General features: G+C 52.8%; 2 protein-coding genes across 2 annotated transcripts; one reads left to right on the top strand and one right to left on the bottom strand.

Moving 5' to 3' along the window:
• Positions 1-1,477: 1,477 nt before the first annotated feature.
• Positions 1,478-5,359, top strand: LOC128728659 (serine/threonine-protein kinase D3). The gene is made up of 7 exons (XM_053822293.1): positions 1,478-1,701; positions 1,768-1,912; positions 1,999-2,426; positions 3,141-4,574; positions 4,642-4,825; positions 4,891-5,073; positions 5,142-5,359. Exons 1-7 carry the CDS (start codon positions 1,573-1,575, stop codon positions 5,357-5,359), a joined length of 2,721 nt encoding a protein of 906 aa, XP_053678268.1. The 5' UTR covers positions 1,478-1,572.
• Positions 5,360-7,374: 2,015 nt separating this feature from the next.
• LOC128728473 (protein TonB) lies at positions 7,375-13,939 on the bottom strand. Its single transcript, XM_053822098.1, has 6 exons — positions 13,559-13,939; positions 12,955-13,194; positions 10,766-10,949; positions 10,458-10,683; positions 9,086-9,172; positions 7,375-7,961 (listed from the first exon to the last, which is right to left on the bottom strand). The coding sequence occupies exons 2-6, from the start codon at positions 12,969-12,971 to the stop codon at positions 7,789-7,791; spliced, it is 687 nt and encodes a 228-aa protein (XP_053678073.1). The 5' UTR covers positions 12,972-13,194; positions 13,559-13,939; the 3' UTR covers positions 7,375-7,788.
• Positions 13,940-15,270: the final 1,331 nt, after the last annotated feature.

The raw sequence follows: 15,270 nt of genomic DNA, 5'->3' as shown, positions 1-15,270 counted from the left end.
CTCCCGCTCGCACACGCAGGCCGCAGTTCAGTGACACACAAAACGCAGTTCCCGGAGGCATGTAACACAAGCAAGAAGTGGCACACGGGCGCAGGAAGCGGAATTAAAACGCACGTCGCACATTCGAAAAACAAAAAGCGCAACCCCTAGGCGGGTTGTGAGTGTTGTGTATCCCTCTCTCTCTCTCCCTCTGTCTCTCTGTGTGTGCTTGCAGCTGTCCCCGATATATGGCTGGCCCGCTGGAGGCTGCCGACAGCCCCACAGCAGTAGTACATTCCGATACAGCGCCAGCCTGCCAGCTCCCGGTGCCCAAATCCGTCCTCTGCCAGCCGCAGGTTCTCCCGGGCGGGTGACGGACCTGTCCGCTTCTTGGTCTTCTTCCATTCGCACACCTGCCTCCGGTCAGCCATCGCAATCAAAATAACGTCATCCGTCCAGCAGCTGCCCTGTGCAGGTCCAGGTAGGCCCGTTTGGAGTGGCCATTTTTGTTTTTTTGCCTTTGATTTTGATTTCGTGTGTGCGTACAGGTAGTGCAAGGGACTCAGGTGAACTAGTGGTCGCGAGGGGAAGGGGAATCGCCCACTGGCTCCCTTCCTTCCTCCTTCAAGAGTGCGTGCCCTTTAGCGAGAAGTGAGTGAGAATATCGCATTCTTGGAATGTGAATGCTGTGTGAAAACAACCCCCCCGGAAAGGGGTTGCTCTCATCGTGTTTGGGTTCGACAATGGCGCAATTAGGGGTTGGTGGGCTTTGAAACAAACATCCCACCCACCCACACAACCCCCAACCCACCTCGCAGCCCGCAGCAATCAACCTGTTCCGTGGTTCGACGACGACGACTCCACTGATCTATCAATTATTTGCTGGAAAAACTAGCACGCAAACCACGCACACACACACAAACACACGCTAACACGCGAGGGAGGGCAGCTTGGTTTTCAGCGTTGAAATTAATCGTGATTTCACCCCCTGCTCCCTTCGGCCCCATTCGGTCGGTCGAGAAGAAGTTTTCTCATTAAAGTGTGAAAATAATCTCCCAGCCTGCCACGGGAAGCTCTGGGTGGTGTTTGTGGAAGAAAAATAAAAACTTTCCCGGCCAAGGAAAACAAAGAGAGCGAGACATAAAATAAGGACACGAGCAACCTCCCTACCCCCCCCCCCCCCCCCCCGATTTTCCTCCCACGGGGACACGAACGTGAGCCAAACCCTTAGAAACCAACCTGCAAAAGGCTTCCAACTAAGGGTTTTTTTTTGCAACCAACTGCAAAGGGCTTCCTTACGACCGTCCTTTCGAATAGGGGTTGCATGCGAACGAAGGGGTGGTTTTGTTTTCCTTTCACACCTGCCACCTGCCTGCCCTTCGTGGCCATATACCGAGCCCCACCCTACATTATATCGTTTTTATTTTTCTTTTATCTCTCTCTCCCTCTCTCTCTCTGTCTGTCTCCCTTCTCAGGTGCACCGAGAGTGGCCAGAGTGTGAACGGATTTGTCCCGGTGCCAAATCTCGTCCCACCCTCACCCACTGCCCACCATCACCACCACAATCATCCCCTCCTGCCAACGAGCGTCACCATGGCCGGTCATAACGACATCACGTTCATCTTCCAGTTCGGCAACCTGCGCGACATCGCGACAGTGGAGTCGAGTGCACTGACGCTCAAAACGCTGAAAGAGCTCGCTTGCGAGTTCATCAACAACAAGGTAGAAGCCCTACGTCCGTGCTGAAGCCCTGAAAATCCCCACTAACGGCTCTCATTTGCTCCACAGATACCCGAGAACGGGCTGAACCGGCTTCCGGAACGGTTGCTGCTGTTCCGTCATGACTACGAATCGCACAACGTGCTGCAGATGGTGACGGCCGCTTCCGACATCGTCGACGAAACACTCGTCGAGATCGTGCTCACTGCCAACCGTAAGTTGGTCACGTTGTCCTGACGGAAATCTGACTTTCTGACGCGTCTCCTGCACATCCTTTTTTGCTTGATTTTTCCCCACCAGAAACGCTGCTTCCGCCAGCCAGTGGTGGGTCCGCTGTACACCGGAACAACGCAATCCACGACGACATTCCGCTGGTGCGACCACACGCGCTCAATGTGCACTCGTACAAGGCACCGACCTTTTGCGATTTCTGCGGTGAGATGCTGTTCGGGTTAGTCCGCCAAGGGTTGAAGTGTGATGGATGCGGACTCAATTACCACAAGCGGTGTGCGATTAAGGTACCGAACAACTGCAGCCGGGTCGAGCACACGGGGGTGTTGCAGCAGGGTCAACAACAGCAGCAGCAACACAGCAACGGAAGTGCTGGTCGTCGATCGGGCGGTTCTTCCGGTGGTGGGTTACTGTCCTCGATGACGGGCCGCAGCCCTTCCGGGGGTTCCAGCAACTCGCTCGCATCGGACGAAACGGCCGGGGCCGGGACTATGCTGGTAAGAAAAATGCAGCAACTTATGAATGACATTAAGAACTGACCACAAACTGACGCGTTTGTGGCGCAACTTAGGCGCGAAGTCGCGGGAATCGAACGCGTGATGCTAACGTAATCGAATCCGTCCCATGAATTATCTTTTTTTTTCTACAATTATATATATTTATATATAGAATTACCGCTTAAAACGTTGGAATACGCGAAGCAAAACTTCCCCAAAGGGAACATTCCGGGATGTGGGTTTAGAATGTAGTTTTTTTTCTCTTGTAAGGGCCTTATGTAACAGCAGTATTGTCTTCCATGAACTGAACAAAATAAAGCTAGTATTTGCTGCCCGAATCGAGGATCGGCTTTAACCGATTTAGTTATGTTTTTTGTTGTTTTGTTTTCTTAGATTTTATTTTTGTTTAATTTGCTTTTCGAACAATTTGATTCAGTTGCATAAGGAAAAGGTACTCTGTGAGAAGTGGCCTTTAGGTTTTTCGCATCTAGTAGCTTAAATGGTGACTAAATATCACTCAGCTTTTCAAAAAGTAGTCGCTTTTTTCTTCAATTCGATCAGCATTTTCGCCTCTAGAAAGATTAAACCTAACATTTTGACTAATAGAATCAGGCTCCTGTTTCCAGACAATGGAGTTTTCGTACATTAAGCGAGAAAATTCGTCGTCAGCCCACATCGTCCAACCAACTCAAATTTCCCTATTTCTTTCCACAGTGCACATCCAACACTCTCCGACAGAGCCGATCACCTTCACTGACGAGTCGAGGTGGCGTCGGTGGCCAACCTATCAAGATCCCGCACAGCTTCTCCATTCACACGTACACCCGACCGACGGTGTGTCAGTACTGCAAAAAGCTTTTGCGCGGCCTCTTCAAACAGGGTGTCCAGTGTCGAGATTGTCACTACAATGCCCACAAGAAATGTATCGAAAAGGTCCCAAAGGACTGCACGGGCGAGAACACGCAACCAACGGACACTCACGATGACCGGAGTCAACCGGGAGAGCTGTATAAGGACGATCAGGAGGATGAGAGCGACTTCGACGATAACCCGCTTGGTCAGGCACCCAGCAGGCGATCAGGAGGCGGTTCAGTGACAGCACCCACGTCCAGTGAACCTCTGCTTGGAACTCTTGCAACTGGCAACGCCAGTTCACCGAGCAAGATGAACGGTGGCAGCACTGGCAGTGGGTCCGGATCTTCCCCGAGTTATCACCTGCTGGATGACTCCGACGACAATCGACTGGAGGTGATCTGTGAGCAGTCACGTCAGTCCTCCAGCAATTCGTCTTCTTCGCCGAGCGCAAACATCCCGCTGATGCGAATCGTTCAGTCGGTGAAGCACACGAAACGCCGAGATGGACGTGCAATGAAAGAAGGTTGGTTGGTGCATTTCACCAGCAAAGAGAAGACGACGAAGCGGCACTACTGGCGACTCGATTCGAAGGCAATCACGCTGTTTGTGTCGGATCAGGGCAGCAAGTACTACAAGGAGATCCCACTCAACGAGATTGTCGCAGTTGAGCAGGCTCGTACATTGCAGGGTGCTGTGTTGCACTGCTTTGAGATCCGCACGGCTACAGTCGACTACTACGTCGGGCAGGATCCTCTATACAACATGAAACACTCCGATCCAGTGTTAGCGCTGCCACCACCTGACAGTGGTGTTGGAGCGTACCTTGCCAAGAGCTGGGAGACGGCGATTCGGCAGGCATTGATGCCGGTCCAGACGGGAACAGGTCGAGCAGAAGCAGCTGGTGCTGGTGCGGGATCTGGTGGAGCTGCGGAACCGGAAGAACGTGTCACTGACATGAGCCAGCTGTACCAGATTTTCCCGGATGAGGTGCTTGGGTCGGGACAGTTCGGGATCGTGTATGGAGGTGCTCACCGGAAGACACACCGAGCGGTGGCTATCAAGGTGATCGATAAATTGCGATTCCCGACAAAACAGGAAGCGCAGCTCAAGAATGAGGTCGCTATCCTGCAGAATCTCTCACACGCCGGTGTCGTCAATCTGGAGCGAATGTTCGAGACACCCGAGCGCATCTTCGTCGTGATGGAGAAGCTGAAGGGTGATATGCTGGAGATGATCTTGTCCCATCAGAATGGCCGATTGAACGAGCGCGTCACCAAGTTCCTGATCACGCAGGTACGATTCTAGCAGGTTCTAGCTCGAGCGCCCATCGATCCTCGATTAATGTGGTTTCTTCTTGTAGATACTCGTCGCGCTGAAGTATCTGCACAGCCGGAACATCGTGCACTGCGATTTAAAGCCGGAAAACGTGCTGCTCTCGTCGGACAGCGAGTTTCCGCAGGTGAAACTGTGTGACTTTGGGTTTGCTCGCATCATCGGGGAGAAGTCGTTCCGTCGGTCGGTTGTCGGCACGCCTGCTTATCTCGGTACGTATTCCAGCTGGTCTTATCTAGCTCTGGGATGCCTTCACTGACCGATCTGTCATCCATAGCTCCGGAGGTGTTGCGAAACAAGGGCTACAATCGCTCGCTGGACATGTGGAGCGTCGGTGTCATCATCTACGTCAGTCTCAGTGGTACATTCCCATTCAACGAAGATGAGGACATCAACGATCAAATCCAAAACGCCGCGTTCATGTATCCGCCGAACCCCTGGAAGGAGATTTCGTCTGATGGTAACATTCTCTACGCATCCTTCTATTAGAACCGACTGTTTCAACGTTGTTTTCCATTGTCCTTGCAGCTATCGACCTGATCAACAACCTGTTGCAGGTGAAGCAACGTAAGCGGTTCACGGTGGACAAAAGCCTGCTGCACTGTTGGCTGCAAGATCTGCAGACGTGGAATGATCTGCGCGCTCTGGAAGCGCAGGTTGGCCTACGCTACCTGACACACGAATCGGACGACGCCCGATGGGCAGTGACGGCAGGAAGTGGGGCCAACACCGGAAGCAGCCCATGACTGGCGCCGGAAGCCGCCGCCGGAAGCTCGCTGCCCTTCATCCAGGAGTCGGCCACACCACCGACGGACGATGAGCCGAGCACACCGGTCGGACGGCACGTCCCCGGATACGCCGGATGTGCTTCCGGCAAGCCGGCCCTGCTGTTCAACGACTTCCGCGGCAAGGCCTACCGATGGATGCGTGGCCGGTTCTGCCGGCTTGCAAAGGCCTAATCCAGCAGCGCAATCTCGCACGCAAATCTACTGATATTGAAGGTTTTTTACTAGCACTTACTTAACGCAATCTCCGTCGAAACGTGTTTGCTCGATAATTCTCGTTAGCTTGTACTATCTTCTGTTTGTTGTTGTACACTCCGGGCGGTGTTACTTTTCGTCCTACTCAAGCGTCTTCCGAGCGGAACAGCTTCAGGATTTGTTTTTTTACTACTTCTAAGCTAGTGTAACTGCTGGTGGCACATCGCCCCAGCAGGACCCTTGATGTTTGGCCGTGGCCAAACTAGCAGTTAAGTTAACGCCGCGAAACGGAGTAACGCCCTATAGCGGATATATTTAGACCCCTTTTTGGGAAATTGGAACTAATTAGCGGGTAGTAACGGGTTTATCTAGGCCAGAACTCGAAATCGGAACTATCAAACGGAATATGCCAACATTACCACCACGGGGAACCGACGTATTAATGCTATGTGATGATGTTTAATGAATTCTCTTCTTCTTCCCTGCGCTCGTCGGTTCGTCGTGCAATGAATTATAAATTGAAATAGGGATGGATGTGAGGGGGTGAAAACAACCCCCTCCCCTTAAGCTCGAAAATACATTCCCTTAACTGTAGGTGCCCCTCCCAAGTTGGGGGTGTTTTTTTTATTTCACTCTTTCTCTCTTTTTCTCTCTCTTTTGTTAGTGTCGCCTAGCGAGTGCGAACATGCTTAACATGCGTCCCATCACCTCGGCCTTTCGTGCCACCCTTCTCACCACCGTGTGCCATCTTGACCTCGACACGTTCCCTGCCATCCACTCCTTTTTCCACCTCGCTATCCCCTCGCTAGTGATGCATTACAATGAACAAACTGTTAAAAGTGCCTATAACGCTGCTCGGTGCAGGAGGAATTTCTAATCGCATTAGCATTTCGTTCGTAAGGGTCGAATCCGCGCGACCGTCCGATGGAAGGGCTCCACACTCGTGAGATGGAAGATTGGAGGACCGGAAAAGCCTGAGTTAGGCGGTGGAAAACCCGTCTCGAAAGCGGACGGCGCGAGCAGAGGGTTGAAAACACAAACGTACGTTACTATTCTGCATCTTGTTCGTAAGATACCTCACCTAGAAAGGGCTTCGGAAAGCCCTGCTCTTACACTCGTCGCGCAAAGCGAAACAAAACGGCACACAACGTGGGGAGGGTTCGTCTTTTCTATCGCTTTTCGTGTACTTTAAGCTCTCGTCATGAACAAAACTTAACACACACACATACACAGAGATAAAAAACAGAAGACTAAGTACTTTAGTAAAACAGCCTGCGAACTAACGCTAGGAAACGGCCAAAAGGATGTTGCGCGAGAGGTCCTGCGCCAGACAAGGACAAGGCGTTTTAGTGCAGGAGATGAGAGAAAACAAATGCGTGACCAGGGAAAGGACCGACGACGGTTGAATGCTAAAATTATACAACAAACATGTTGCTCACTACCTGCACACCAAACTAAAATCGCACGAAAAAGAAAACTGACATAAAAAGAAAGGAAAAAAACCATAACGAATGCGAATCTACGGATGCATTATAGATATACACTCATTTATACACACATATATATATTATATATATATATAAACTTGGTGGCCTTTTTTTTATTGTTTTTCTGTTCTGTTTCCCGCGGTGTAAACCACCCCATCGCCTTCCTCCCACCTTTATTGCCCACTTTCCGAAAGGAAAACTCAACGCCATGGCTCATGGGAAAACGGACGCATTGCCGGCATTTTATTTGCTCGTCCGAGTGATAAGGTGTTTGTTGGTGTGTTTATGTGTTTGTGTGTACGTGGGCGTTACATTTAATATTGCTACCGAAAGGAAGAGCGAATTGGCGGGCGAATTTTTATTGGTACATACTTTTTACGCGCGGTTGGGTAGTGTGGGTAAGTGTGTGATTGTGGGTGTGGAAGTGAGAAACAGGAAAGGATCACGATCACCCTCCTCCCACCTTTCCCGGCCGCTGTGAAACTATCAGCACCTTCACAAACCGATCTTCTCTGAACTCCTATCTCTAACCCTCGCTCTCACTTTATCTCTTTCTTCAATATCCCCCCTCGCTATTTCTCTCTCTTTCTCTCTCTCTCTCTGTTCTCTCGTGCCCTGGCTAACGCTCTTCAAAATGCGCTGGGCGGAAGCTCGTCTCACCTCTCGTTCCCCTGTTACTCCCAGGGTCCTTCAAGGACCCTTTCCAGCTCACTGCTTCAACGCGAATCGAGACCGGCCTAAACGACCGATCAAGGACTTGGCGCCATTGCTGCTGCCACCTTCGTTGCCCTGGCCATCACCGTTGTGTCCATCGTTGGAGGAGTCCGCTGCGTGGTCGTCCTTACGGGCCGTGCCACTGCCGAACCGCCGCTTGTTCGGTGCTGCGGAAGAGACGGAACAGTTACATAGAGGCAGGGACACAAACAGACAATCAGTGAGAGAGAGAGAGAGAGAGAGAGAGAGAGAGAGAAAGAGAGAATGATGAAGAGATAGAGACAAAGGAGAAGGAACAAATGCATCGAAATATGGTTCTACTGCACGAACAGCCAAAAAGGATAACTGTGATCTTATGGTCGATAGGAAAATGGCTGACGGTGAAATGTCACCGTCGTCCATTTTTTTTTGGGGAGCAGAAAGTAGCTCCTTGATGGGGATATTAGCGTATTAATGCACCTGAAACTAGTCGCCTAACTTGTGCAATCTTCGTCAGAGAACTGGGAAGCTGATTTGTGTGTGAATGAAGCCAGCGAACCTGCACCTGACATTTTGTTGTTTGAACAAGGATGGGTAAGGAATATGACGACTCCTTCGGGGAGCAATGTGTGTGCATGTGTGTGCTCGTGTGCGTGTATGCTAGGCGTGCGCGTGTAGGCATTCGAACCACAAAAGAAGAAGTCCAGTTATATCTTTTCCAGTTACCGGAGTAACATTTTATTAAAGGGACTATGCGTACATTTGAACAGAACAAAACGAATTAATATACGAAGGACGAGGGCGTGCGCGTATGCGTGTAGGTTCGTGGGTGTGCGGATTGTGTGCAGTTTGTGTGAATGGGTGAGTGGCCGTTGTTCCTGTCCACATAACTATCTGTATTGCGGAAAGGCATGTAATGGCAGAGTGATTAGGTGGTGGAACTGGGTGCTGAAGTCGGTCCCTCACTCTCTTTCTCTTCCTCTCTCTCTCTCTCTCTCTCCCTTTTTCTCTCTTCCTGCCTATCTCTTTCCTCCTAAATGTTCTCTCCTACTCTTGCATGTGAGCATGGTGGGACAAATGTGTAAGGACATTGGGGCTCATGGAAGCAAGGGATGATACTCGATAAAAAAAGAATAAAAAAAAATATATATATATATCTATATATGGGAACCACAGGCTAATGGGCATGGATGGGGTGATAAGAAAAGGATGCAGGGGTTCGAATGTGGCAGGAGCAGGGTTTGATGGTTGTGTGATTATTGGCTAAGGTTACGTTTCGCGAAGGAAAATACGATATTATCTGCAATTTTACCGATTGCGGGAGCCTTCGCGGGTTTGGCGGGGGGAGCGGCGGGCGCCGGCACGTCCTCGTCGTCGTACGTCTTCTCCTTCGGTGGGGCTGCATAGAAGGTGTTCAGGGAAGGCGAGGTGGAGGGGAAGAAATTCAGAGGGATAAAGAAAAAGAAAATAGACAAACACACGCATGAGAAAGCGAAAACGACGCGATTATTATTGCCCGACTGGTCTGCCTTGCGATTATTAATAGGTTTTGTCACACCCTTGCCCACCCTCGCGTCCCATCACTCGTTTTCCACTCGTGAACCCTCCCACCCTCCATATACACCCCTCTCCCGCTTCCGGTCATGGACGGAGACGAAATTAGCGCGAAATAAAAATCGTCCGAATTGGCAATAAAAATATAAAAATATTAAACCCCCCCCCCCTCCCCCGATGCGGTTTCGATTTAAATTGGGCTCACTCTCTTCGCCCCCTCTCGCTCTTTCTTTATCACACCCATTCTTTCCCTCCGCTTGAGTTTTCCTTTTCTTTTTTCGTTCGGCCGACCGATCGACCCAGAAACAGATCGGCAATTTTAAACCGCACACGGCGAGAGAAAGAGCGAAAGAGATCGCCAAAGGCAAGGGGGCTATGCAGAACTGCATTGTTTCAGGGGGAGCAGCTGGCTGGGGTAGGTTAGCCGAAGGGTGCAGGGTGTGGGCCAAGGGGGTCGGTCTCGACACGCCGATGGTGAAATAAACCCCGCTCGGGTCGGCAGCTCGAAAATGGAATGGAAAATCCGACGGCTCGTCAAACGACCCACCTTGGTGGTCGGAGGGGCGGATGAAAGGGGAGGGGGGGTGGGAGTTGGGAGGAGGGTGGCTGCCAATTCGACACGATCTCAACCGGTGCGGATCGGATGGGGAACCGGTTTCGCAGCCTCTGTCACCCTCCTACCCCAGGCCATGAGGTCCGGGTCTGCTATCATCAATGAATCCGAATCAGGGTGAAAGGGTGAGAGAGGGGGATGGGGGGGAGTGAGGTTGGATGGGGGCGAAGGACGAAGGACCAGAACCAACCGGACCGACCGGTTGGGTTGTTGTGCAAGAGACCCGGACCGGGGTGTTTCGTTTTGAGCCATTTTGTCCATTCGCTTGTTCGCAGTTCGCTTTGCCGATGCCGACTACTCCACCCTTGTTGGCTCACAGGGTAGCAAGGGTGTGGGGTGGGGGGGAAGGGAGTGATGAATGCTCGGGAGTGTAGGGTTGTGACCCACCAACGGCTATCAAACGCGAGACCGAAGGGCTTCTTAGAAGTGAAAATGTCCCCAGCAAGCACTCAACCCGTAGAGCATAAACGCGACACGGTGACGTTCCCAAAATGCTCCCCAGAAAAGCACTACTTACCGATGGCAGGTTTGCTGTTCTTCGACTCCTGACGCCGCTTCTTGAGCGCTGTCAGCAGATCATCGTTACTGCGGAAAGGACGAATACTGGGCCGGATCTTCTTCGGTGGTTCAGTCGTAGTTGTCGTCGTTGTTGGTTGCTTGCCTCCAGCTCCAGCGCCTTCTTCTGCACCATCGTCAGCTCCGTCCTCGCCCTTACCCTCATCGTAGCTGTCCGCGTACTCATCCTGCAGAGTTGGCAGATTAGTTGAGCATCCGGCAGATTAGTTGAGGGCTGTAAACACCTGCTTGCTTCTTGCGAGAACTCACCTCAGCGTAGTCAGGAGAAGCCGTAGTGCTGGTCGTTGTGGTCGGTGTGGTTCGGCCAAGAGGTCGCCCAACGTTACCTCGCCGCAATAGCAAGCTGTTCCTGTTCGCCTTCGCCTGATCGTCAGCCTGGGGAGCTGCCCGGATACTCGCGATTAACAGGACTGCCAGCAGGGCCAGCGTCAGCCTGTCAGAAGGAAGAGAACGTCAAGCGTCGGGAATCGTGAACTTGCTTCAAACACCGGTGTTCCCGATGACGGGCTAGCCGGCCTTGACGTTCGCATAGGAGTTCCGCCTTCTGGTTCAGAGTGATGGCAGACCGCCAGGTAGACGGGTAGAGACATAAAGCTCAAAACCCGATCCGACCGAATTCCAGCGAACCTCGTCGTCCTTGGCGAATGGCGGCAACTTCGCCACTCCATCACGCCTGACAGCTTGACAGGTCGAACCGGACCATCGATGGTGACGTCTCTCCGTTAATCCCTGCCTCTTTCCACCCACCCAGCCCATGGCGGAGAAAGCGACAATGTAGCAATGCGCGGGAACGCAACCAACGCGCGCGAGGACAAATGTCAACGCCATGTGTCAAACGTCAACCGAGCCACGCGCGTGCAAATGGCGCACGATCGGGGTCGCAAGCTACAAGGGTATTGGGTCTTTCTCTTTCCATTTCCTTCTCGTAGCAGGGAGTAGCAGGCGATCAACCCCACCCTATAACAGCAGGTCGTCGTTGTACAGGTCGTGATCGAGAACTCGAGCGCGATTGATTGCGACACCGCGTGTTGGCGATCGGCACGCGCACGACACGACGTGCGGCCTGGTCTAACCTAAATCTACTTACATATGATTAGACCCCCCCTCTCTCTCTCTCTCTCTCTCTCTCTATTAGTTTCCTCACCCCCTTGGGGTTGAAAAAAAAAACCCCAAGTCTAACTGAGCTGTTTTCACCCTCCTTCACTCGAGACTGACCGGTCTTTCTCCATCTGTGGCTGCAGCGGGCGAGATGCAGCCGTGACCCCCCCTCCACACCACCTCCAATTTCTACACCCCTCGCCTACCACCGGGGGGTATATGTCCTGGTCCTGAAATGTCTCTCTCTCTCTTTGCGAGCCTTTGCCGCCCGAGGGACAGTGGTTGAGTTGGAATTGCTTAGTTACGATTCCAGCTAGCGTGCCCTCCCTTTTCCCTTGCCCCTCACATGCACCTTCCCTTCCTTCCCCTTAACCACCCCCCCCCCCTCCTCCCCTTATCGAGATCAACAACCCCGTCGGGTCAGCGCTGCGCGTGGCGGAAAACACTTTCTTTCCGCGTTTCATTCGAACGCGCGCCTGAATGCGTTGGAAAAAAAAAATATACCCCGTAGGGCGGAGGGCCGTAAGTGCCTTATCCGCGTCGAGCCACCCATTATCGCTAGCTTGGATCAATTTGGAAAATGGCGTTTGTGTGTGTCTCTCTCTCCCTCTCTCTCTCTGGGGTTTTTCCTACCCCTCACAGCTGGGTGGATTTGCAAGTGGCTTATCGCGGACAAGCAGAGAAGATGAAAGGATAAATGGCATGGGAGGGTGGGTGGGGGTACCCGATTTGTAATTCACTCGCCGTCTGCCGTCCGTCGCCGGCGTTGCTTGCGAAACGGGTTGTTGGGACACGAAACACGAAAGCCCGCCTCCGGTGTGGCCCGTTGCTGCAACCAGGCAACAATGTTCCATGCCCAACCCAGCAGCCACCCCTCGCTGTAGGAGACCCAGAAGGTGGGAAGGGAAGCTGGAAGGGTGCGGGGCTGAGCTGGCGGATTGGCGAAAGCTGGCGCCTTTGGGGTAGTTGCGAGGGCGACACACGGCGCGAATGTAAATGCCGGCCGTTCGACGATCGCGCCTCGTTTGGAATTTTTTCTTCTCTCCCTCCCTCTCTCTCTCTCTCTCTCTCTCACACACACACACACACACACACACACACACACACTCTTTCTCTCCTTTTCGCGTGCCATGCGCGATCGTGAGGCTCCGACGGGACGCTCCCAGATTTCGTGCCCACCAAGATTGTGCAATCCTGCGGCTCACACCCCGAAATAGCAAGAGGTAGGCGTCTGGTGGCTCACCCCCTCCTCCCCCCCCATCCCCCATCCCCCATCCCCCTAAGGGATCATGCCCGCATTAAACACACACACACACACACGCACACACGGGGAGGCTTACGTTTTGGTGGGCTGCATCGTTGCGTCTCGAAGCCGCCTACGGCGTCTGGCCTGGCTCCGGTTAGCTTCCCGGTGGCGTCCTTGCTCGTTGGAGTTCACCGGAGAACCGGAGAAGGGTACACAGGGGAGGCAGGGAGAGAAACGAAAGGCACTGGACGGGGACGGGGGACGGGGTGTTGATGGCACTCCGCAAATGACGTCGAATCCACCCACCGGCTCGGTACGGTCCGTCACGCACTCGCTGCAGGGAATGGAAGAGAGACACAAGGATGAAGTGCGGATGGTAAAACAAAGCGAAAATGGTGCAGTGGGAAGGAGGTGGGCTGCGGGGAGGGCAGGAAACACACTAAGGGACACGCCAAGGGCTTCTTTGATCACGATTTCACCAGCAAACGCAAGCGCACACACAAAGCAGCGACGGATATCAGTCAGATTCGCCTTTCATTCACCTGGACACACTGTAGATCTGCTAATGTTGCCGCCACTACTGTGTGGTGTGGTTGATTGCAGACGTGTGTTTGAGCGTGAGGATTCGGGCAGAAGAAGAAGCTCGACCCAGCGTGCGAAGGATCTGGAGTGTGGAAGGAAAAGGATCAGTTCCTTACCCTTGGTGCCGGTTGAAACAGCTAGTTCCGGAGATTCGGAACCCCTCAACACGTGCCCGCGCACACGTGCACACGTAACGTAAACCTGGAACTGTGACGCCGCAACACTCACACGCACCACCCTACACACCTCGCAAAAAAAAAAACCCGGGACGTTCGAAAAGCCCGCCAACAACACCACACGAAGATGCACCACAAAAACGACTGGTATGGGGCTGAAAGAGGGGCGGCTTTGGGGGGAGAGAGAAAGAGAGAAGGACGTGTCGGGGAGGATGGCAGGATTCGCTACTCGACCGCGCAACTCTTGCACTATAAACGCAGCCCAAAACAGGTGGTCTCGAGGTTTTGCGATCAAACAGGCGCGTTCGAACTCGGCCAAGCTTCGGTTACAAATGGCGGCGATGGCGTGCCTGCACTCACGATCGACCCCACGGTCGAGCCTTGCCGGGTTGCCCCTCCACCTTATGCTCCTTCTCCCTCTCTTTCTCACTCTCTCTCTCTCTCTCTCTCTCTCTCTCTCTCTCTCTCTTGCTCACTCGCCGGTGGCACGCGGGTCTCACGAGCATCTCGCGGGGTCCATTTTAAAAATGTCACGCTACGTCACGTTTAGGAGGGAGCTGCCGAGTGTAAGTGGGAGGAGGTCCTCATTTCTTTCCGTCTCGCACCCCCCTGCTCAATGGACCTTTCCGAACGGGGTCGTGGCTGGAACAATAGAAGCTACACACCCACAACCAGCGAACTGTCGAGAGGAATGGCTTTCTTCAGGCTGTGCTCGTCATATTACGTCACGAACGCCTCTGAATGGTGACCTGACAGCTTCCCCTTCGTGTCAAGGAAAGGAAGAGTTGGGCGGGAAGGGCCGGAAACGTGACAGGGCGCGGGAACTACCTCGAGACCTTCGTAGCTCCCACCGACAGGACCAGCAGTATGTTTCTGGACGCGCACATACTTCCTGGTTCTGTGGTATTTTTTTCTGTTGTTGCTTCTTTTGCGCCTTCTAAGGAACACCTTCTTCTTGCGCACCAGTCTCCTGTCACACACATGTCAAGTCATCCAAAGCTCTATGGACGTCCAAAGAGTGGCCAAGACCTGCTCGAAGCCGGTGGTGGTCGCATTTTTAATCACCGAGCGCTGAAGCGTGGCCGCATTTTGGGGAATGCGCAGTATGTGTGTGAGAGGGGAGAGAGGAAGTGGAGTAGAAGGGTAGGTAGGGTGGAGAAGGAGGCGGGGATTGTGCGTCCTTTTGGCAATGAAAAGAGGCAAAAAAAACAAAACCGGGCGCCCCCAAATACGGCGCCGTTCCAGCCGGTGAGTTTCTTCGGTGGCTGCTCCACCATAGGGAAGGGCAGGCATTTTTCACCCCCCCCCACCCTTTTCCACCCTTCTCTTCCCCACTCCCCCCCCCACCCCCCTTTTCCACCCTTTTCGCCCTTCACATGCCATTGCGAGACGTTTGTTTTGATTGCGATTCCGAGTGTCGAAATTGATTTATTTCGATCTACCCCGTGTTGGTCGCAGTTTCTTCGCTCGAACCACGATTGTGGGCATTTTTTTATGATTTTTTTTTTGCTCACTCCGTTTCCTTCTTTCATTTTGATTCCATTTGCTACCCCCTCCCCTTCTTCGCCCATCCATTTCGTGGCGTTTGTGTGATTTGTTTTCAAGATTGGCTGCCCGACCGACCGATGCCGCGATGCAATATCTTCCGGAAT

The sequence above is a fragment of the Anopheles nili genome, chromosome X (assembly GCF_943737925.1).
Source record: "Anopheles nili chromosome X, idAnoNiliSN_F5_01, whole genome shotgun sequence".
Taxonomy (NCBI): domain Eukaryota; kingdom Metazoa; phylum Arthropoda; class Insecta; order Diptera; family Culicidae; genus Anopheles; species Anopheles nili.
The sequence above is the reverse complement of the archived record's forward strand: the minus strand, read 5'-3'. Positions and strand labels throughout refer to the sequence as shown.

Bases quoted from the DNA above. Each gene is read 5' to 3' on its own strand.
- LOC128728473 (XM_053822098.1), bottom strand. The intron at 10,684-10,765 runs GTGAGTTCTCGC...CCAACTCTGCAG, and splicing joins CTTCTCCTGACTACGCTGAG to GATGAGTACGCGGACAGCTA. The intron at 9,173-10,457 runs GTAAGTAGTGCT...CCTTCTATGCAG, and splicing joins GAACAGCAAACCTGCCATCG to CCCCACCGAAGGAGAAGACG.
- LOC128728659 (XM_053822293.1), top strand. From the start codon at position 1,573: ATGGCCGGTCATAACGACATCACGTTCATCTTCCAGTTCGGCAACCTG. The intron at 4,575-4,641 runs GTACGATTCTAG...TTCTTCTTGTAG, and splicing joins CCAAGTTCCTGATCACGCAG to ATACTCGTCGCGCTGAAGTA. The intron at 4,826-4,890 runs GTACGTATTCCA...TGTCATCCATAG, and splicing joins CGGCACGCCTGCTTATCTCG to CTCCGGAGGTGTTGCGAAAC.